We start from the raw sequence: 25328 nt of genomic DNA, 5'->3' as shown, positions 1-25328 counted from the left end.
CCACTGGGCCAAAAAAACTGAAACATATGTGCCCATGGAAGGATCATGGGATAGTGTAGATTTCAAAATGTCTAAATTATGATCAGTGGGGTAGGGTGGGGATGCATTATGTATAACAAGGGGGAAATCTGGTAAAGAACAGAATGGTCAAAGCTTCTCATGTGAGCGATGTGGCCCATGGGCCTCTTGTTAAATGGAATCATCCTCAGGTAGTGTAGATTCTAGTTTGTTCAAATCATGACCCCCGGGTGGGTAAAATTCAAGCCCCCCCCCCCCCCCCCCCCCCCCCCCCGCCCCCCCCCCAAACTTTCAGTTCTGATCTGATATGTGCTTTTTCCTAGCCGATGTGCTCAGGTGAGCGCTGTGGCCACTGGGCCTCTTGTTTAAAATATATATGCATGTCACAGGCCTTTGGATCGCTTAAAAAAAATTATGTGTGTAAAAAAAAATAAAGGTACTGAACTCTTACACTGGGAACCTAATTTCGCTAATAAAATATTTTTTATTCTAACGCTCTAAAATTCTACTTTCTTTTTTAAATCTATTCATAGATATACAGTCTTCAATTCTACCAAAGCTCATTTCAAGATTCCATATATTTCTTGAGATATTCTGAAATCAATTTCAAAAATGACCTTCTTTCTTTTACTCGACATTAGCTTGGGCCCCTGGTCATTCACATGTAAACAGACGGTGTTTGAAGTGCGGCAAAGAGTTACATAGTATTTGCAAAATCTTTCAACAATTTAAAGTTGATTTCTTACTCCAGATTGTAACGTTAAGTCCGTAATAATATTCCTTTCACGAAAAATTTATTTGAAAACGTCTACATCAACAACTACCGCCATGTTGATTATGAATGTAAATGAAACCATGGTAGGACGAAATTTTCCCAGATTGCATTATATACCTTTCGATTTTCAAAACAATTAGACCGGTAAAATGTTGTTTATGACTTAGTTACACCATATGATCAAATTAAAGAAAAACCTTGTAAAGTTTGAATGCAAATGAGCAAATATTCATTGAGTTTAGAATAAATTCCGGGGAAAATTTGTCCCGTCGTTCCCGCTTTACAATTAGTGAAGGCCCAAGCTGATGTCAAGTAAAAAAATTATTGTCAATTTGGGAATTGATTTCAGAATATCTCGAGAAGTATAAGGAATTACGGAATGAACTTTGGTAGTAATGAAGATTGTTTATATTTCAATAGATATGGATAGAAAGTAAAATTGTAAAGCATTTGATTTAAAAGAATTTCATTGGCGAAAGTAGGTACCCCATGAAAAGAGTTCCATACCTTTATTTTTTTTTCAACACCAAGTTTTTTTCTAAGCGATCTAAAGGCCTGTCATGCATGTATTACAGCAATTACCATCTTTTCAGCTGTCAAAATCATGTCGACTTTCGCGGGATTTAAAACGAAAGTAGAATGGTAGATGAATACCGATCCCGATCAGAATTAGATGAAGAAAAACAGAAATTTAAAAAATCGAGGCGGGGGTATAAAATTGGGGCAGGCGGGGATGAGAATCTAGGAATATTTTTATTATGGCCTGTTGGTCAAAAATTAATGTGAAATTTTCAGGCTAAAAATGGTGTTTTACTAAATTTTATCTATTTCATTTCCAATTAACTGTATGTCCTACTTAAACCAAATTTGCATGAATATTAATCTCAGGATGCACACTAACTAGAAAAAAAATATATGCATATAAGATTTGCCTTACTTATAGACAACATTTGTCACAAATCATATATGTATACAAAATCATCAATATCACATTGAGTAGCTGCAGAACTGTAGCTCTCCGAAAAATATACTGGTATATTGACTGACCGGAGAGCTACAGTGCCACCCATTGAAAAAACTGTGTATTTATTGTGCATGAAAAAGTGTGCTGTTTCTCGATTTATTTCTTCTTGATTTTAAAACTGTCCCTCAAAATATTACTAACCATGTGTTCCTAACATATTCTTTGATTGTTTCCACAATAAATTAAAACATTCCTTATAATTGTTGTTAAAAGCGCTTCATGGCATGAAATTGAGATAATCGAATATTTCGTCTATATATTCGGTCGAATGCACTTCGTGCAGATGTCAGCTACGAGGAGACCTTAAAATGAGGTAAGGATATTTTAAAATTCAGCATTTTTGCTATTGAGGTACAAATTTGGAAGAATTTATCCAGAATCAAGTGCAACTTTTTGTGAGCAATAAATATACAGTTTTTTCTATGGGTGGCACTGTAGGTCTCCGGTCTGTCAATATATATTTTTCGGAGAGCTACAGTTCTGCCGCTACACATTGAGACGTTGTGAACTTAGAGTCTGTCATAAATTTAAGGATAAAAAATAAATGTTTATTTTTTCAGATATTTGCAATACAGATCAAGTGTTTCCATGAAATCATAACAATTGGATATACAGTATACAAATCCTATGATCTTCCATGGTTTAGAACACTAAGCTGGTATTTTTTATTTACATCCAACTATTTCTTTTATGGAGAGAGCCTCATTGAATATTTTGGAGTTCTCCTACATAGGATGGTGAGTATATCTTTTTTTCTTTCTAAAGTTGACACATTTAATTTTCTGAATGAAAGTACATGAAGCAGTACCATATTTCACAACAATTGCATGGCATTTTCACAGAATTTTTTTGTTAACTTTTTGTGTATACCACATATCGAGTGATGTAATTAGTGTCAATTTTATTTTATTTTCAGGAATTTCTGCGGCACTTAGTGAAGTACCACAGGTTTATATCGTTTTCCCTCTATGTGGCCGGATTTGTGGGATTTGTGTTTAGTCTTGTCAAAAGGCACTATCTCAAGCAATTTACATTGGTAAGATAACAGGGCCCAGCATCTAGGCTGCTGATGCCCTTACAGTAATCACCATGTACAACTATTTCTGTCTTTTAGTAATTTTGTAGCAATTAATTTAAGTTAATATTTACTATCCATTATTGTCATAAATTTAAGAATATTTTCAGTTTCTTCTCTGGAACAACTTAATCAGTTTCAATCAAGTTTGACAAAGAGTATCTTGGGTTAATATTTGGGGGGTAGGGGACTTCACTTTTCTCTTCCTTGCTGGTGCCCAAGATATGTGACAAAATTTTAAAATTAATTTCACAGATAGAAAAAAATTGAAAAAGTTTTTTTTCTTCCAGTTTCCAAATAGTTGCCATATGTAATAATATAACAAAGAAATTAATGATTATCATCAGATTTCTACTTTTTCTCTCTAATGTCTGTGATGTTTTAACATTCATATCCTCAGCTTTTCTTCAAGAGTTGAGATGACAGAATTTAATTTTATTGTTAGGAAATTGCCCATAACTTGAACCCAAATTAAGGGTTTTTTTTTCACTTTAAGCTCTACTAGTCAAAGACCTGAAGAGCTTATGCAATACTAAGGTGACTGCCATTTGTTTGAAAACGTTTTGAACATGAGAAAAACGTGTCATGTTTACATTTCTCGAGTACGGGAGAACCCAACTATGACGTCACACATTTCGGAAATAAGTGAAATAAGACATATATACAAAATATTTCCGTCAATAACAATGTAAAAATATTTTTTTGTTCTCAAATTCAAATAATACCCCACCATGTACTGATCATGACCCGTTTTTATGGTATCATACTACCCGTGTTTCACTGAGTATAATCTAACTGTACTGAGAGATCCACTATGATGTCAACGACGCGTTGGACGCGCAGTGTAGGGAAACAGAATAGTGGATCAATTTTTTCCGTAATTTGATATTTACAAGAAAGTATGAATGTCTTAAATATTCTTTTACAAGCTTTAAGATAGTGAAAGCTAACAAACAGTCAAAAAAATATACAAGAACTGTGGTTTCAATCTTGTTTTACACATATTTTATCAGTGACGTAATTAAACTGAGTCATGTGACCATACATCCTTCGTCCCCTTAATACCCAGGAGCAGAGAAAAGATTTTCAAAAAAGTTAATTCATTTTCACTATATAATTGATAGAGCCCCATCCTAAGAGCCCCTGACCATGGGGCCTTGAAATTCACAATTTGAAAAGAGGTAGCCTAGCTTATTCAACTAAACTATGTATTTGGTTAGTTTATTTAATAACCAGGAGCATAGTAGAAGATTTTCAAAGAAATAATTCATTTTCACTATATAATCTATATAACCCTGCCCTAGCACTAGAACTCCTGACCGAGGGGCCATGAAATTCACAATTTTGGGAGAGGCAGCCATATTCAACTCAACTATGCACTTGGTTAGATTATATAATACCCTTGAGCAGAAAAGAAGAATTTCAAAGAAATAATGCATTTTCACTATATAATCTATTTAGCCTCGCCCTAGCCCTGACCCTGGGGCCATGAATTTCACAATTTTGGTAGAGGACTCAATGCTAATTACAATTATACCAACAGATTGACTGCTTGATGTCCAGTAGTAAAGAAGAAGATTTTAAAGATTGCACTAAGTCTAATTTTAGTGGTTTTTGCCCCATTCCCTAAGCCCCAGGGGGGCAGGGACCCTGAAATTCACAATTTTTGTTTCCCTTCACCCAAAATTGGTTGAAATAGGTTGAGCGGTTTCACAGAAGAAGCTTACAATTTTCAAATGTTAATGCACGACTAATGACGACGGATGAAAACAGATAGCAATAGGTCACCTGAGTAAAAATCTACTCCTCAAGAACCACTTTTCAAGAAAAGCTGTAACATATATAGAAGCATCCTGGGATAGTGTAGATTTAAAATTGTTCAAATCATGACCCCGGGGGGTAGGGCAGGGCCAGAATAGGAAATCCACTTTTTTATTGAAAAGTATAATACTTTAAAAATCTTTTTCTCAAGCACTTAAATGGGCCAGCAATTTTAGCTGAAACCTTTGTGGAAACATTCCGGGATAGTGTAGATTCTAAATTGTTCAAGTCATGACCCCGTGGGTAGGGTCGCAACACAATATGGAATCAAAGTTTTACATTGAAATCTTTTTTTCAACTGAAGAAATTCTGAGCCAGAAAAGATAAAATTTATCATGTTTATGTGGAGGCATTTGGGGTAGTGTAGATTCTAAATTGTTCAAAGCATGACTCCCAGGGATAAGTGGGGGGAACAATAGAGAATTCAAGTTTTACATTGAAACATGTAGGAAAAATCAAAATTCTTCTCAAGAACCTCTTGGCAAGAAAAGCTGAAATTTATGTGGAAGCATTTTGGGGTAGTGTAGATTCTAAATTGTTCAAAGCATGACTCCCAGGGGTAAGTGGGGCAACAATAGGGAATCCAAGTTTTATATTGAAACACAACAAAAAAAAAAAGAACTTTGAATTTTTTTTTCTTGTGAACCTCTGGGCCAGAAAAGCTCAACAAACATCTCTTGATAGTTTATATATGACAGATGCTTGGACAATAGTATAGGAAGATACCAGATAGAATCTTTAATATATAAAGGTCATTTAACCTATAAGAAATAACTTAAGGTAGGTCGCGGGTTTGCTTTTCTCGTCAATTTTGGTACACAATTTCGACAATTCGAGCGGTTGTTTTGTGCACATTTGATTATGACGTCAGTTACGTCACAAAGGCAATGTTACATTGTTTCCCGTTTAATTCTCTGCAAATGACTTCAAGTCTGTACGAATCAAGTGGATGAATACAAAGTACATGCTATTGTACGTAAACCTTGTAGTACTACGTGTACATGTTTTATAATTAAATTTCAGTCTGAATTCTGATATGATTATATGTAATATCTTAGGACTAATTAAATACAAAACCAAATGAAAGGAATAATTTATATTCTAAGTATAACTAAACTGGTAAAAATCAATCAGAATAAATCAGCATAAAAATTAAGGTAAGCAGAAAAAAAGTTATCATAAATAAAAATTGCTTAGCGGAAAAATTGGGGGGTTGTATGTGCGCACCTTATTTGAAACTCAGGTGAACATGCGTATTGCATCATGACTGCCAATCAAAGCCGGGGCAAAAATTTGCCGATACTTTTCAAGATGGAATCAATCCTCATCACTAAAAACGGGTTAAATTTAATTACATGTATTTTTGTAAGTTTTTTAAAATTATCATCATCAATATCATAACTATTTGGTTGTTATGTATTTAAATCTCGTGTATTCGCATTGTTTTGCTGGCTAATAAATTGTGAAATACATTTAAAAATCAAATTTATACAAACACCTGGACTGTAAGACCTATAAGACACTGTAAACAATTTACAAGTATCATTTTTTCTATATATTTTTTTATAACAAAAAGCTCAAAGTGTAAAAGCTAAATGCAAGTGTTTTCCATTTTGCATATTGAAATTTGATTCAGAGAATTCAAAATTAACAAATGCTTGAGAGTTAGGGTCATATATTATAGCTTGTGACTAATATAGAAAGAGCCTTGTAGGTAACCCCCACCCCCTGTTTATTTCCTCAGTATCCGGATGTTTTTCTTACCGTTTACGAAAAAAATTGATCAAATTTTTGTGTTATGCCTGAAATCCTATTGACCATGAATATTCTAAAAACATACATGTTAACTCTACCGATTTAGGCGGGAGTCTAACGCTTTTTCACTCCATCTCCCGCCTACCGATTTAATTCAGAAATCTACCGCTTTTCTTCAAAAGTTGCATCTAAAGTATTTTTGGTTCGCTTGGGTATCCATTTTTGAGGCCACTCTAATAAAATCTCGTTAGATATCGCGTGATTTGACTCAGAAGCATACAAACGCTTTTTTAGTATCGATTTGTACATAGATTTCAAGCACGAATTTGACAACGACAACAGCACAAGATTACCAGTGATTACATATTGGTTACGTTAAATTTAGTCAACATCACTGCCATGAAGAAGGAGATACAGCTTTTAAGAATTAGATGAAAACGTTTGACATCGTCTATAAAAGCACAGGAGCTCAAAATGATTTCAATAAAGTCAATGGAAATCACTCGATTGACAAAGCCATGTGGCACATCTCTACTTTCGTTTTAGATCATCGTGGGAAATCTGATTTATATAACGAAAGATAGGAACTTAATTTGTTTTAGATCTAGTTTAAACCATATCATGATTTGTTTTGTTTAAGAACTGGGTGAACATGCATTCAGAATTATTGCTTCTAGGCTATATCAGCAAAGATAACTCTTCAAAAGGCTAAGTTAAACAGCCAATCAAAGGAAAATGATGAGCATGAAAAATATTTGAATTTTTACAATTTATGTCAAACTTAAAGTGTTTCTGTCTTCTTCTTTAAAGTGCAGTTGATATTTAAGATTAATTATTGCAGGTTTCTTTTAAATGTAAATTACATGAAATATATCGATAATCCAAGCGTAAAACAACGCGCACGCAATGCTACCGCTTTTAGGGTCTGAATCTCCCTATTTTTCATCACAATAGGTTAACATGTATGCTAAAAAAAAAAGGTACTAATATTTAATCACTCGCGTTGTTGTCGCTGTACATTAATTCTCATGCACGAGGAATGTTTATACTGTCCAGTCTATGCGAAAGTCACCGGACCGTCGGTTTTTACCGGTAAAATTTAGGTCGGGTCGGTAAAAAATTTCAGTATACAGGACCAAATGTCCGATAGAAAATAAGGCCAAATAAATCTAAATTAACAGGTACACATGGTCAAATTCCCAACAAATATCCTTTAATTGACCAATTTAGCAGTAATACCTGATTAATTTTTATGTATTACAACCCTGCCATGATCGTTTTTATTCTAATTCGAATTTCCTCTGTCAGGGATTAGAGATCTTTAGATAGCTCATACGTAGATTTGGTTGAAAAAATATTTAGATAGGTCATACATAGATTCGGTTGGGGAATTATTTTCAAATGATCATTGAACTTGAGTAACCATAATGAATTGTTTCAGGAAAAATAAATATGCATTGAAAGTGCATATTAAATTTAAGAAAATCTTTGATACAGTGTATCTTGTATAAGTCAAATATGAAGAAAAAATGCATGCAATTGTATAAATAATAGATACCTTTTACAAAGGAAAATTATGAATATTCAACTTGTCTATTTCACTCTGAATTTACTTAAGGTTAGATTTCACAGTGAGAATTAACCCCATCCCACACACCCTCTAAATCTCAGTGTCATAATGATGTATGAATTTAAAGGGGAAAAAAGTCGGTCTGGTAAAAAATTGTTTGGTCTGGTAAAAATTTTATTTTTACCAGACATTTTGTCCTGTAAAAATTTTAAACTTTCGCGTAGACTGCTGTCCATTCTGACTTTGTGATCAGAGTATGAATTTCACAATACCAGTGAAAATAAGTTGCTGGTCATCCCAATATGTCTCTGCAATAAATTAAATGATGAATAAAATTAAATTTTGTATCTATGCCACTTTTTAAATCTTGCATATTCCAAATGTCAAGATATTTATACTCGTACTGTAAATGTGACTACGTTCAACAAATGATGTTTTAGATATAAATACCGCCATAAACGCAACATTCTAACAGTATGAAAGAAAACTACTTGGCAAAAAATCTAGCGAGAAGACATATGGTTTTTTTTATTTTAACAGTTTTGATTTTACCTTATCTTGACATTTTGAAATTCCTGACTAATTCGTCTACGTCTTTAAAAAGTTATCCAGCCTTTTTAAAAGAAACTATTTTCACAAAATTGGCTTAAATCCTCATTTTTCCATACATTTCAATAGTAAAGCGTAAAAAAAAGTACTAACAACAATACTGCATTTACAGCAATATAGCATTAAAACTATGTAGGCAAATTTAATAAAAATTGCAGATAATATGCTGTGAATTCCAAAGAACATTATATCAAATTTTCAGGATATGTCTTCTCGTAAGAATTTTTAAGCAGTAAACCCGTGACCTACCTTAAAGTAAGTAACTAACAAACAAGTTATTAACAAGTTTGCATACCTAGGAGACAAGATATTTTTTTCATTTTCTAGAAGAATGATTTTGTTTCATTTTAGTTTGGTTGGACTCATGTAACTTTGCTGATCATTGTGACTCAGTCCCATTTAATTATTCACAATGTGTTTGAGGGACTTATTTGGTGAGTAGGGTTTTTTATTATACCTCTACTGTAATTACTCTTAGTATATAAAATTAATACCATAAAACTGTCTATTCCCTGGAGAAGAGACTATTTCCCTCATCTGAAGACTACTCCCTGGAAAATCATAGCTACTCCCTGGGACTACTCCCGCATGGATATTTATCAGTAATTTTAACCAATCAAAGTGTTAAGTGGGCGGAGCATTCAAGGAATCTCGTTTGACATCATGTTATTAGTAATGTAACTATGACGTCAAAACATTTCAACAAGCAATGTCCAAATCATACTTGAATTTTAGCAAAATGAAGACAAAGATAACTCTTTGAAATGTCAGTGAAAATACTTTTTAGCTCACCTGAGCCAAAGGTTCAAGTGAGCTTTTCTGATCACATTTTGTCTATCGTCCGTCTGAACTTTTCACATTTTCGACTTCTTCTCAAGAACCACTGGGCCGATTTTAAATAAACTTGGTACAAAGCATCCTTGGGTGAAGGGGAATGTAAATTGCTAAAATGAAGGGCCAGGTCCCCTCACAAGGGGGGATAATCAAAAAAGACAAAAAAGGGTGGGGCATAAAAAAATCTTCTCAAGAACCACTGGGCCAGAAAAGCTGAAACTTATGTGGAAGCATCCTAGGGGTAGTGTAAATTCTAAACTGCTCAAATCATGATCCCTGGGGGTTGGGTTGGGCCACAATGGGGAATCATGATTTACATAGAAATATATAGGAAAAATCTTTTAAAATCTTTCTTCTTCTCAAGAACCACTGGGCCAGAAAAGCTGAAACTTAAGTGGAAGCATCCTAAGGTAGTGTAGATTCTAAACTGTTCAAATCATGCCCCTCGGGGGTTGGGCGGGGCCATAATAGGGAATCCAAGTTTTACATATTAGAAATATATAGGAAAAATCTTCTTCTCAAGAACCACTGGGCCAGAAAACCTGAAACTTATGTGGAAGCATCCTAAGTTAGTGTAGATTCTAAATTGTTCAAATCATGACCCCCTGGGGGTTGGGCTGGCCCACAATAGGGAATCCGAGTTTTACATAGAAATATATAGGAAAAATCTTTGAAAATCTTCTTCTCAAGAACCACTGGGCCAGAAAAGCTGAAACTTATGTGGAAGCATCCTTAGGTAGTGTAGATTCTTAAATATTCAATTCATGACCCCCAGAGGTTTGGTGGGGCCACAATGGGGAATCCAAGTTTTACATAGAAATATACAGTACAGCTCACGAGTTTTTGCCACCCCACGGTGGAAAATACACGGTGTAAAATACTCCGTGTTACACCGTGTACACGGTGTTCCACGGTGTGCATATATTGCGATTATTCCAGAGACGCACCATGTAACACCGTGGACATTACCGTTTCCTTGGGGCACCCTCCGTGTTCCACCGTGCAAGAAAATTACGGAAGAAAATAGTTTGTTTATAAAAATCATTTCAGTTTTAGAATTTTGAAATTATAGATAATGATTATTTGATAGCTAGAAAAAAAAAATTGAAAATGAAGATTGACTTAATACAAACAGCTCATTAACAAACATATGAGTTCATAATATAACAGCTTCGAGGTGTAAACTTTGGTTCGCCATTGACGGTATGATTGCCAAGTATATTGAATAAATTTTAATTTTTATTTCTGTTGAATTCATATTTCATATTTATTTGAAAACAAGAACAATTATATATGTCTATTGTGCAAATTATTATGTTTCGAATATAAGCGATAAATCCGCATGACATTGTACAAATCCACATACAAGTACATTGCCATTTAACTTATTCAGGGCGAAACATAGACACGGGTCGATAATTTTAGCGATTATTTTCTCTGTAAAATAATTGTTATAAAAGGATATTCACTAATATTAAATATATCACATAACCAATTCAACATTATCTGATTCCTACATCGTAAATAAAAATAGTAAGTATATCATGATATTCATACAGATTCTGAATATACACTTATTTTGCAGAAATAATCATATTATAAATAGAGTAGACCACATATCAATAAAGATACTTACTAGTAAGTTGCTACATGCGAGGAAGAAAAAGTGCATGCAAGAAAAATAAACCCTAGTATTCACCATAATTTCTTATACGTAGTTTATTAGTTGACTAGTTGTATACATTCACAAAAAAATCTGGCAGTTGTATGTACCCATTGATTCAACCTGACATTTTGAGACATAGAAAAATTCAATTTCTTTCGAATATGTGGAAGTATTTCTACCTGCGTAACGGGTATTCTTTTTTCTTGTTTATAAATAGTATGCAATCAGTACGAAAACTTTAAAAAAAAAGTAAAAAAAAATTGCTTGAACTGCTAAAGCAGCATTCTAAATATTCCTCTACAAATCATATATAATTTACTTTTTTCATAATAATTAAACTGATTTTAATTCAGTTCTACATTTTAGAATGTTCAGAGAGAGAGAGAAAGAGAGAGAGAGAGATTTTACTTTCATGTTCATCTATCCGGGATTTTTTTTTCACATTCTCATATACATAATATTTGTACCTCTAATTTTTTTTCTTCTAGAAATCAAATTTCTCGGATATCGATGAATTGCAGATTCTCGTTTAAATTAGTGTACAGAGTCACTTATTGGTCAATATATTTCATACCTGTTCAGAAATGCAATAATTTCCAAGCGTATTTCTCGTAACAGCACACATTATTTTCATAGACTAGTGTTTACTACTTTATGTTAGTGTGCTTAATTATTTCAACAAGATTTTTTTTTATTTTAATCAATTTTTCTTTTCTTGTAAAGTGTGTAAACAGCAATACGAGAGAGAGAGAGGGAGCCCCATCTTACATAGGCTGTTTTTATTATTTTTTTAATTCGTCGTTTTATTTAGGTTACGGAAAGTAAAATTAATCATTCTATAATTCTAATTAATTTCCACAACTTTGGTTCATATTTATAAACCCATTTAATGCAATGAATGTATATGCTGTACACACGAGATTCTTGTGCATCACCTCATTCACCTGTCAATCAAAATCGCATAATGCTAGGTGGCCTTGAAAGTCTGTTTACGCGGAAAGAATTTCTCTCGTGATTTGAAACATTCTTATGGTCAGTTCTGAGTTCACACCTGTTTGAAAAATATATTGGGTCTCTGCCGTTGGGGCAGGGGCACTGTATGTTTATCACACCTTTCACATTCTTTAGCTCAGATCACAGCAAGTGTATAACACAGTCAACTGATATCAAACGAAATTCATCTTCCAGGTTTCACTACAACAATGAATATAAACTAACATGTGCTTTGTTAATTTATTTATCCTTTTTCAGGCACAAATAAGCATGTATTAAGATTTTTAAAACCTTAAACATAAATTTGCTGACTTTTGATAAAACTTTGATTTGCCGATTCGTATCATTTTCTAAAAGGGGGGGGGTGTAACAAACCATTTCTAAAATCGTTAAATATCTATATGTTTTCACTGCAAACTGTTTTTTTTCTTTCCATTTTTCATATGATATACATTTTGGATGAAGTAATAATTGTACTGAAGTTAGTAGATTTTATTTGCCTAAAATTCTGCTGGTGATTTTTGTATTCAGCGTGTAAGTTGATCACTACTTAAATTAATAAAATTTATCGGATTATCATCTCTGCCTGTTCAGTAGATTTTGCAGCATTTAATATTTATTTCCATAATTTACATTTATTATAGGTTTTCAGTGTTTATAACTGCATAATCCTTATCTTAACCATGATTTGCCGAGTAATAATCACTTCAAAGAAATTGATAGACTTTGATTTCGGTAAAGGATAGGACATGGAAACTGCGCAAATATAAGATATTTACTGTCTCTTTTGATGAAAAATTAATTATTTTTTTAAGTAATAATACCTTATTTACCTAACACTTTCTGAAGTTTAGTTTAAATATGTCAATCATTAAGTGACAAATTGTATTTTTCAAAACATGTGTACAGTCATGTAAATTACGAATTAATGCTTTCTGAAAAAGAACATTTTAACCTTGTATAAATGAGTACAGGTATGAAGCAGAAGTAACACACACATTATTGAAATTATAAAAATTTTTGAAAGGGGGGGGGGGGTTGGGGGTTGAAGGGTTTTTCAAAGGGGGGATTAAAGGGGAAAAGAGTTGTAATTATAACGTACGTTTTACATATAGCTGTAATTAAACAACTCGATAGGATATAGGATGAAGTATTGTTTTTAAACGTGGGAGGTTGATCAACCTCGGAAAAAGTATTTGTATGGATTACCTGAAAATTTTTGAAAAAGAAAGGAAAATATATCTCCGAACCCGAAAATCCTAAATTTTGTAAAGGGGATGGGGTTTCATTTTGTTTTCGCAACCAAATTTCTTTGATAAAAATATATTACAACATTAGACTTTCAGTTAACATATCTATATTTCTTTAGTAAAAACTCAACAAAAATTAGGGACTTTCTTCTTTCTGTTTCTTTTTTTTGCAAATCCAAGGTGGGGTGTTTGGGGTGTTGGGGGTGTTGGTGTACCCCCTCTGAATTTGCCACTGGTATCCGAGAGAGATAGAAAGAGAGAGAGAGAGATTGAAAGGGGGCTTTATGTTTCATACTTTTTAATAACCCCACAGGTAATTCTAAAATGAATTATTTTTCGTCTGTTTTTGTTACATAATTAGAGAATTTTTTTAATTATATACATTGTATATAAATATGTACACTTATATATAGAACAGGTACATATATGTAACTATAATTCACAGTGAATGTGTGACACAGGAATACAATGTACATGTAATAGTGAAAATGGGGGGAGGGGGCAAACAATAATATGTGGGTTACGAGAACTTACGACAGGACCAAGCATGTGTGTATACAGGTGTGTCATCTTGTGTTCAATCGCCTAGGGTGTAGATCTAACTAATACAGGGTGCGGGCCTAAGAGGTTATACGCTACCGACGTATTAAGACGACGGAACTCTTCCGACATTATTATAGAATAAGAATAAATAACAAATAGAAGTATAAAACATTAGAATAATGTATTATCCAATACTATCCTATCTTAATAAATTAAAACAATAAACTATTGTGATATTACTTTTAATCATTCAATACCAACAATGTACTTTCTTTGAACATGTCTTCCAAAAACGTGCATTGGACATTGGAATATTACTTTGATTATATATGTATAAATTATATAGACCTGCTTTGAGTGATTTGTTTAAAGAATTAAAGAATTATACAACATTTTAAGTAAAATTGGAAGAAATGCACCGTGTTACACCATGCTGACACACCGACTCGCACCGTGGATTAACTTGTGTCGCACCGTGGATGAAATTTTGAATGTCATATTTTGCACACTTCACACCGTGGAAATCATTTGAAAAAATAAAAAACAATAACAAACTTCAAAGACGCCGAGAATTTCCACTAACAAGTTGTGGCCGGTAACCTTCCTTTAAGAGCTGTACTGTATAGGAAAAATATTTTAAGAACCACCCAAATTATGCTATATGTGGAAGCATCATTTTCCCAATTGTGCAAATTATGACCTGTGGGGTACAATGGGGTCACAATAGGTATAACAAATTTTGTACATGTATGTTTAACTTTGGCCTATGGGCCTTTTGATAAAAATAATTTACTGATTTTATTCGTGTCGTTTTAAAAATTCTTACTTTCAAGAATATTTTGTGTACATGTGTCTATTAACATTAGATCCAAAAAGTTTTGCATTAATTCACTTTCTTCATTATGGCGGACTTTCGTCGATAAATTTTGGTTGATTTTGTTTTAGGACATGATGCATTATCAAACAATCTGTTAAAACACACACATTTCATTGGGGGGCGCTTATTTTTTTGCCATGTGGGGAGAGAGAGAGAAAGTTAGAGAGAGGGGGATAAAACGTTTTCCGGATTATTTTTACGTCTATATATGTATAAATTATATAGACCTGCTTTGAGTGATTTTTTATGAGAAATGGTAGAAAATTATACAACATTTTATATAAATGTATGATATGAAACATGCACCGTTTACACCATGCTGACACACCGACTCGGCACCGTTGGCTATATAATATATGTACCGTTTTTTGATCATATATCTTGGACGAACATTGCCGCACTTTTGTTTACACCGTGTCACATCGTGTGCACACCGTGGTCAGGAACATGACCTATCGCAATTTTTAGGCACCGTCGTGCACCGTGCGTCGTGCGTGTCACACCGTGCGTTCATTTGAACATTTTCAAACTTCTTCTCTGCAACCCGACCAATTTCAACCAAATTTCCACAAAAAGCGTGCAGAACAAAAATTGTGAATTTCACCGTGGCCGGGGGTGGGGCCAAAACCACTAAAATTAGTGCAATCTTTGAAAATCTTCTTCTTTACTCCTGGAAAAATAAACTGTTTGCAATTGAACCACTGGGCCTTTACCAAAATTGTGAAATTCATGGCCCTGGGGTCAAGCAGTGCTAGGGGTAGCTAAATAAGTATATAGTGAAAGTGCAAATTTCATGAAAATCTGTGGGGTCTGGGGTCACAATAGGTATAACAAGAGGGGAAATCTGGTTAAGAATAGCATGGTCAATGCATCTCAGGTGAGCGATGTGGCCTATGGGCCTTTTGATAAAAATAATTTACTGTAAACCAACTTTTATTCGTGTGCGACAAATTTTTATGAAGTTCGCGAGAGCCTCATTGTTGCGAACATTTCTCGCCGCGAATCGGTACTTAAAGTGTACATGTGTCTATTAACATTAGATCCAAAAAGGCTTGATTGCAAAAATTAATTGCCACCAGGGTCAGGGGTTCTGGTGTTATCCCTGGTTATATAGTGAAAATACATGAATTCTTTAAAAATCTTCTTCTCTGCTCCTAGGTATTAAATAAAAGTTGGTTTACAGTATTTGTTTTTAGGACATTTTGATGCATTATCATATACAATCTGTTTTTTTCTCACACACATATTAAATAAACTAACTAAGTATATAATTATGATGAACAAGAATGCCTCTTCCAAAATTGTGAATTTTATGCCATGTTGGGGAGAGAGAGGGGCTCCATTGATATTATAGTGAAAATAGATGAATTCTTTGAAAATTTTCTTTTCTGCTCCTAGGTATTAAGCATTTGAACATACCTATATAGTTATGATGATAAGGGTCCTATTCTTCATAATTGTGAATTTCAAGGCCCCTCACCTTCATTTTTACTTTTTACTATAAGAGAATTGTTTGAAATCTGTTCTTGGTATTTATATTTATATAACATGTATGATATGCAACATTTGCGAGGTTTGAATTTCATGTGTGAAATGGGCACTACTGATTAGTTGACATGGCTGTGTTGGCTATATAATATATGTAACTGCTAAGTTTTTATAATCATATATCTTTTGAAAAATTGTGAATGCCATAATCTTGTAAATTCTCTTTGTTTAATGCTCAGGTGACCTATAAGGCCCATGGGCCTCTTGTTTTTTTTCAAATTCTAAAAGAAAATTCTTTATACTCTTCGGAAATGCTGCAAATCCATTTAATTTAATGCTTCAGTAGTTTTTGAAATGTGTTCGTTTTTTTTTTAATTCGCACTAGGGGTACAGTACCTTTTCAAAGAAAAAAAAAAGACGTAATACAATTATTATTTACCACAACCTTAGATCTTTCCATACGTGTGTGTGAATCTTTGATTGAGAGTGTGTGTGTGTGTGTGGGGGGTTAAAGGGGCACAACCCTGGAACCCCCCCTTTCAAAAATTGCTGGATCCGCCACTGCATTTGTAATTATGCCTCTTAACAGTGTTTTTTTTTTTAAATGTCAGAATATCTGGTAAAAAAAGAAATAAATCACCTATGATTATTTCAGTATAATAAAACGGTTATGGAAAATGAACTCGAGAAATAGCAAATTTATGGTTTCCCTCGGCGGCTTGGCTGCCTTGGGAAATAGTTTCCTCCCTACGGGAACCATATAAATCAGACATAGAGTTTGGGACCAAAATTTAACTAAAAGAAAAAAAAAAACAACTTATAGGCAAATATATACGGTATGTATAGAATTATAAATTATTAGGCCTTACAAGGCATCATTGCTTGTATGAATATCTAAGAAAAATAAACAATTATTTTACCCTCAGGAGCTGGCTGGGTTGATTGCTTTGCAATGTCTATACTGGGTATTGTACTCAAACCAAGCTATAGCCAGACCCTTGCTGCCCCTAATTTCAAACAATAAGAGTCTTAAGATAATCAAACTTTGTCATTTGAGGCATTTTGGGGTCTCAGAGTATGTTTACCAAAATGTTGGTCACTGTGACCTTATTTTGAAATCATGTGGCAATATCTTTCATATTTCAGATAATAAGGGGCTTAGAATCATCACACTTTGTCAGGTGATTATCAAGGGCTCTCAGAGTGTTTTATCCAAAATGTATATAACGATGGCCTACTTTTGCAATTTAGAGGCTTTATTTATATGTGCAGGATACTTAGAGGCTTCAAATAGAAGTGATAGATTGTACAATTTATCAGACGGGTGATTCAGTTAAGGCCCTTGGGCCTCTTGTTACAGGCTTGTATGAATTATACTCAAGTGATTTAGCCTCTTGTTTTTCATTATTTTCTTTTTTTTTATATAGGCTTTTGGTTCCTGTATCAATGATCATCTGTAATGATATTATGGCATACATGTTTGGTTTCTTCTTTGGTAAAACACCACTGATAAAGCTCTCGCCAAAGAAGACTTGGGAAGGCTTCATAGGAGGAGCAATTTCTACAGTACTGTTTGGATTTATGGTAAAATTACGTATTGCAAATATTTCACCTAACCTGAACAAAAGATAGCACAGATTGTGTCTATTCACAAAGAAATCTTAAACCAATTGTAAACTAAATTTGTTGAAAGATTGTGTATTTGGACCTACTTTAAGTTTCATTAAATGAATACAATTTCATAAATAAGATAGAACACTTATTATGTTGAAAATTCAAGGAACTGAACCATTTCATAACAAACTTAAACAAGCTAATTTAGAGAATTTGTGTCCCCCGCTTAGGGAAAAAGTAAACCATGTGCAGTTGGGGGGTGGGGGGGGGGGGGGGGGGGGGGGGGGCGCGCGCGCGCGCGCGCGCGCGCGCGCGCGCGCGCGCGCGCGCGCGCGCGCGCGCGCGCGCGCGCGCGCGTCAGGGTCAGATCCCCTTGACTGAATTTGTATAGAATTATTAAATGTATACATGTATACTGAAGCAAATAAAATATGCCAATATGGATATAAAGATTTGATTGCTTATTCTTTATTATGTGTATAGAAGATTCTTTTTATAGGGAATATTTATCACACTGTAATGATGATTTCATGAGTTTGTACAAGCCAGACCTCATAAATTTTTCATTTCACATGAATACTATCATTTAGTAAAGAAAAAAAAAGTATTTCGAAAAAAAAATAATTTGGATCGTCCGGGATGCGAACCCGGGCCCTTTCACATGTGAAGCGAGAGACATACCACTAGACCACAGAACTGCTTTACAATGGCACAAATTATATGCAAAGATGAAGTCACATACATGTATATATTCATGTTCGATGTTGTCAAAATTTTACACAATGCATGATATTTAATTTAACCTTTAATAAACAGTTCTAATAGATGTAATAAGAATATAAAGTCCACCGAGAACATGTTTTATACGTAATAACTCTCCTCATGCCCCTGTGCTAAAAATAGCGACATGTAATACAATAAATACTAATAAAACAAATGAGGCGGGACATTTTGAGAGGGGTGAGAGAGGTCCTAGGGAGTTTTGGTATAAAATTACATTGCAAAAGCTCAAAATCTTCTTGAAATATCGCCCGGAAATGATAGTGTTTCATACAGACAGAATGTATAAATTTACGACCTTGAACTTTGACCTTTTGACCTCAAAATCAATAGGGGTCTTCCTTAGTCCACAGGGAGTTGTTATGTAAAATTTCATTGCAAAAGCTCAAAGAGTTCTCGAGATATCGTGCGGAAATGAAAGTGTTATAAAAGACAGACTTTGCAAATTTATGACCTTGGCCTTTGACCTTTTGCCCTCAAAATCAATAGGGTTCTTCTTTAGTCCATAGGGAGTTGCTATGCAAAATTTCATTGCAAAAACTCAAAGGGTTCTTGAGATATCGTGTGGAAACAAAAGCGTTACAGACAGAAAGATGAACGGACAGACGGACGGACAGACCCAAATTAATATCCCCCACTTTTTAAGTGGGGGACAACAAAGTAGAAACAGTAATGGGAGAGGAGAAAAATGCAACAGACGAGACTGGAATTTGAAACCCTCTCCAAAATCTCCAGTCAGATGCTCTTCCAACTATATATATCTGTATATCAACTATAGATATCTGGCCAAGGATGTCAAACCCATCTGACTGCCACATTATTCCCACCTTCAAGGTCTTCACTGACTTAAGGCACCCACCCAGGCTTTTACCTGGCAGATCTTTCATCTGTCACTTTTATGACATGGCACAGCACCAAATGTAATTAGAGAGAGGATGATGTAATGGACAAGACCGAAATTCAAATATTAACCTGCTGAACCTCCAGTTTGGTGCTCTACCAACTGATCTATCGGACCTTTGGCAGTGGAATTATCTAACTACCAAAGAATATTTATTACAAGATCCCAAACGTACAGTCTCCTTTAAATCCTGATATCGACTTTCTGGCCAAAATGTACTGTGTTTACTCAGTACTTTAACTTGTCATTGTCAAAAGCTGCTACCATAAATCAAGGGTATAAGATAAATTGACAAAGGACTACCAGACTTGTCTCAGATGCTGTAGTGATCTATGATTCATATGCTGGATCTGACCTACATTTTTAGGTCACATGAGTTTACATAGGTGACCTATTGCTATCTCTTAATTTTCATCCATCATTTTGCTTTTTCCGTCATTTGCTTGTATACTCTGTATTTTAAGAATGGAAAAAATGGAAGATTCTTAATATTGTATTATTAATTATATATCCTGAAATGGTTATGCTTTAACAAATATGAATTTTATAATGTCTAATATCATAGTAATTAAGATATTTCAATTTTATATCTATTTATAGATAAGCCCTATGTGAACCAGACTTAATAATAATTATGATACGTTAACCTTGCTATTGATGCTGGAATCCAGCATCTGACCTATTTTCTCCAAGTAAATGATTTAAGAGCTGATCCTTCCCAATTACCTATAAATCATATGTTAACCAGACTTGCATGAATATTGATTTTGTAATGCAAACTTTAAACTGTAAATTTTGCCTTACTTTAGATAACATTTTTGAGGTCAGCTTCAAAATGTTTTATTTCACTAGAAAGTTGGAATGACCTTAATAGTGAAAAAGAGTTTCCACAGTTAGGGTGGTGTTGAGGGGTGGGGGTGGGGGGGTGGGGTATTTATAAAATATTGCATGTAGTTGAGTGTAACATTGAAAATTTTCACCCCAAGAAAACCATTGTCAACCGAAGCGCAGGTTGACAGTGGTTTTCTTGGGGGGAAAATTTTCAATGTTACACTTAACTACATGCAATAATTATTATAAATACTGTAAATCACTTTTTATTCGTGAGAACTTAATGTTCGCGTAATTACGCAAGACAATGAGCTCGCGAAAATTTCATTCTCGCGTTTAACATAAATCCTTACGATTATATAGAGGAAAATCAACAATTCGTGAAAATTATGTCTCGCTTATAAAGAGTCAATGACTATCTCGTGAAAATAAGGTGTCGCGAAAACTTAGTGATCTACAGTATACTGAATGTTTTTATACAAATACATGTAACAGTGAACCGTGCGTGCATAAATTCTGCGCAGTCGCTATTTTTTAGAATATCACTCGTCGTCAAGCATTGTTGTCTGTTGCTACACTGGAGGGTGTGGCTTCATTTTTCAGTGGGTAATAGTGTTTTTTAACAAATGACTCTGGACCAATCAGATTCAACTAATTTACATGAAAGTATAATATAAAGAGATGGCGTAGGGAAGTTGAACAGAGTTTACATCGGGATAAAAAGTTACTATGGCTATCATGGTCTTCTTCATACTTATTTTGATTTTAATTGACTTTTTTTTTTAGGTTTCTTATATTCTAGTACAATTTGACTACTTTGTCTGCCCAATAACATATGACGATGTGAGTGACCATTTATCAATGGAGTGTACTCGTCATCCTGTGTTTATTCTGACGGAATTTAGTCTTCCACTTATGATTCAAAAGATATTCAATATTGTAAGTATTATCAAATAAGACAAATTCATGCAATAAGTACAAGGGTTGTTTGAAAAGTTCATGGACAATGTTAAACTTTGTCATATTACTTTCATGAATTGTAAAATACTCACAATATCATGAGTAAAAATATTTGTTTCATTGACTTGTTAGTACTCTAGATTGGCAAATAATCACGATGGTTTTAATTTTGCTATGTTCGCAATTTATCTTTTTTCCTCGAAATTTAACCCATCGTGAATGCTATTATTAGTTTTACAAACGTTTAAATGCTTATACGAAAATTTGAATTAATTTTTTGCAGCATAAATTTAAAACCATCGCAATTAAAACTTTTTGAAAGATCGTGAAATTTTAACACCATGGAATTAAAATGATTTACAGTATTATTTCTTTTAATTTCACAGAAATCAATTCACTTTATTTTTAGGTCACCTGAGTCACTCAGGGGACCTATATTACACGTTTTTGTCTGTCTGCATTGGTCATGCGTTAACATTTGAACATTTTCAACTTTTCCTCTAAAACCACTCAACCAATTTCAACCAATTTTGGCATATAGCATGTATGGGTGAAGGGGAAAAAATTATGAATTTCAGGGTCCCTGCCTCCCCCCCCCCCCCCCCCCCCCCCCCCCCCCCCCGGGAGCCTGATTGGTGGGGCTAAAACTGCCAAAATTTAAAAATCTTCACTCCTAGATATCAAGTAGTCAAACTGTTGGCTTGCATGTTTATAATAAGCATTGAGTCTACTACCAGAATTGTGAAATTCATGGTGAGGGATTGTGGTCTTAGTGGGGCTATATAGATCATATAGTGAAAGAGCATTATTTCTTTGAAAATCTTCTTCTCTGTTCCTTGGCATAAGATAAGCTAACCAAGTACTTAGTTATCTTAAATTAGGCTGTCTCTTTCAAAATTGTGAATTTTATGGCCCCAGAGTCAAGGGATCTAGTGCTAGGGACTAAGGGTGGGGTTATATAGATTACAGCTCAACGCACTTTCTAAGCTCACATGATTTTTCGCACAAATTAAGGTCACATTGTTTTTGCAATAAAATGAACATTATCAAACTTTTATACGAGACATAGCCCTCATGTGTATTTAATATCTCATGTTAAAGGTACATATTCTTTATATTTATAATCTTAAAGTTTTAAAGTTGATGTTTTAAATGGGACTTCATTAATAAATGATATGAAGTTACATCTGTATGATTTTACCATAGGTATTTGCAAATTAAAATAATCCAGTTTTCTTTGATACTATTTAAGTGAAATTTTCAAACTGACATTTTAAAGATGATTATCTTTTGAAGTACTTTGCACATTTGCTATACTCGTTGTGATTTTGTCAAAATTCAGTGCCAAAAAATGGCAATGCTGCATAAAGAAATCATGCCAAAAGACAGGATAGAAAAGTTTGTTCATCTTCTAAAATAGTAAATTGTTTCCATCAAAAGGAAAATTCTTTAACATTTACGATGTGAAACTTTAGAGTTTTGCAGTCAGATGTATCTTTCATTATGTTACATTCAGCAAGTAACCCTTAAAAAATGCCAGCTTTTTAACATGAAAAGCAGTCAAATAAATGACAAATACTAATATCATCTTATACAATTATAGCCTTTTGATGAGGTCAATCCCTTGATATATAGACCTTAGAGAAAGCATATCGACCGAGCACGAAGTGCGAGGTCAATATGCTTTCTCTAAGGTCTATATATTTCGAGGGATTGTACCGAATCAAAAGGCTACAATTGTTTTATTATTTTTTATCAATAAATAAAAAAGTCTTAAAATCCTTCTTTCTAATACTCAGTACCTTCTCATACAAGGCATTGTTATGTCATTTGCATTATGACGTCACAATAATGAAGACTAGCTGCAGTATCTGTTTTTAGAAACATCCAGTCTATAAAAACTGTTGTGACGTCAGCACTATTGTTGCTTCACAGAAGAATGTTTCCAATTTTAGAAACAGCAGGTTTATAAATTTTTAAAATAGAAACATCCAGTCTGTAACACTTTTTATACCTGATCATGTGATCCAGTTTGAGCCAATAAGATAGTTGGAACAATAAACAAAAATAATAATGCGCTTTATAGAGTCGTGTTATTGTACAGAAATACAAAAATACATGATTTGCACTGGTTTTGAGTCACTGCAAGGCAAAGAACTGCTTTAAAAAGAACAGATACAAAGGTGGCTACATTTTACGAGAAACCATGAAAAACCATTTGAGAACTATCACAATCCATCAGCATAGAGTACCATATATCATCATCCTAACAATATTTTTTTGTGTGAATTATGTTTTAAGTTAGTTAAACAAACTTAAAGTAAGTTAGAAATCACTTTTAAAATATATTTTGTTGCCTCGTTACACAATCTCTCATAATAACAATGTGTCCTTAATTTGTGTGAAAAACCATAAGAGTTTAAAAAGTGTGTTAAGCTGTATATAGTGAAAATTCATTCATTCTTTGAAAATCTTCTCTGTTCCTGGGTATTAAACATAGTAACTAGTACATAGTTGTAATGAGTTCTTACAAAATTGTGAATTTTATGGCCCCTTGGTTGTGGGTTCTGGTGTAAGGGTGGTGCTGTATAGATTATATAGTGAAAATACACAAATTTTTAAAAGCCTACTTTTCTGCTCTTGGGTATAAAATAAACTAACCAATTACAGTTTTGTTGAATAAGGCTGCCTCTTCTAAAATTTCTTGGCCCCAGGGTCAGAGGTTCTGGTGTTTGGGTGGGGCTCTATTGATTATATAGTGAAAATGAAAATCTTCTCTGTTCCTGGGTATTTAACCAATGAACTACGTACATAGTTATGAAAAGGAAGGATGCCCCTTCCAAATTTGTGAATTTCATGGTTCCTGGGTCAGGGGTTCTGGTGTTAGGGTGGGACTCTGATGATCTAAGTAATATTTATGATGAGGAAAGTTGCCTCGAGATCCTCCAAAATAATTAATTTCAGGGCTCCTAGGTCAAGGGTACTGGGTGGTTGGGGTTGGGGGGGGTGCATAGTCTGAAAATAAATTAATGCTTTGAAATCTGCTCTTTGGTATTAATAAACCATTTATGATGAAATAAATTTATGATAAAATTTCCAAAATTTTGAAATATGTGGCCCAAGGGTAAGTGCTTCCTGTGTGATGGGGTGCAATACTGGTTGCCTTTTCTCTTTGATACTGTGATCTACCTCTGTGTATTAAGAAACAAGAGTAAGCATGCTACAATGTGCTAAGTGTATAGTTATGATAAGCAATAGTGCCTTTTTCAAAATTGCGAATTTCATGACCTCTGGTTTTTAAAACACAAACCAAATTCAATTGTTGGAAAGTTGTTACATGATACTCAGGTGACCTATAAGGCCCATAGGCCTATTGTTTTTCAATATGAATATATTTTTGCTAGATTGGGTTGTCATGGACCACAGTAAAAATTTATCCATTCATCCTTCACTCCATCTCAATGTCAGTGTTTGCATCTGTAATTGGTCCATTTGGAGGTTTTTTTGCCAGTGGATTCAAGAGAGCCTTTAAAATCAAGGTAGGTTCAATGTCAGTCAGTTAAGTTAAATTTAACAGGGTATATTTGATAGGATCTTTTCCCCAAGATGTCAAATTAATATTCATTCAAAGTTCAACTGAGTAACTAAGGTGAGCTATTGCTATATGTTAAAGGTTAAGATTATAGGAGCAAGTCCACTCCCAAGCCCTACCTAAACCAGTTTTGCTAGAATAATTCATATAGTTATAGACCCTGCCAGACTTGCTTCAAATGTTAATTTTTTTTCTCCAGATAAGTGACCAGTATATGGAACATGTCCATTTCAAAGTAACTATAAGTCCTACCTGAACAAATTTTAATTTTATATATATATATAATTGAATAATAAAAAAATCACAACACCAAAATAAACTCAACCGGTTTCATTTCCAATCTTCAGGAGTT

At 33.9% G+C, this 25328-nt stretch overlaps 1 protein-coding gene across 1 annotated transcript in view; it reads left to right on the top strand.

Annotated features, from left to right (window-relative positions):
* LOC134230744 (phosphatidate cytidylyltransferase, photoreceptor-specific-like) overlaps nt 1-25328 on the top strand; it is a 57696-nt gene that overhangs the window by 20653 nt on the left and 11715 nt on the right. Inside the window, exons 4-9 of the mRNA XM_062712584.1 lie at nt 2378-2554; nt 2734-2853; nt 8999-9081; nt 17726-17882; nt 21211-21363; nt 24789-24923. Of these exons, the coding sequence (XP_062568568.1) occupies nt 2378-2554; nt 2734-2853; nt 8999-9081; nt 17726-17882; nt 21211-21363; nt 24789-24923 (825 nt within the window). The remainder of the gene's footprint in view (nt 1-2377; nt 2555-2733; nt 2854-8998; nt 9082-17725; nt 17883-21210; nt 21364-24788; nt 24924-25328) is intronic.

This window comes from Saccostrea cucullata, unplaced genomic scaffold, assembly GCF_032062105.1.
Source record: "Saccostrea cucullata isolate Sc308-1 unplaced genomic scaffold, CSIRO_AGI_Scuc_v1 ctg520, whole genome shotgun sequence".
Classification (NCBI taxonomy): domain Eukaryota; kingdom Metazoa; phylum Mollusca; class Bivalvia; order Ostreida; family Ostreidae; genus Saccostrea; species Saccostrea cuccullata.
Note: the sequence above shows the minus strand (reverse complement) of the source record. Positions and strands in the feature narration are given on the sequence as shown.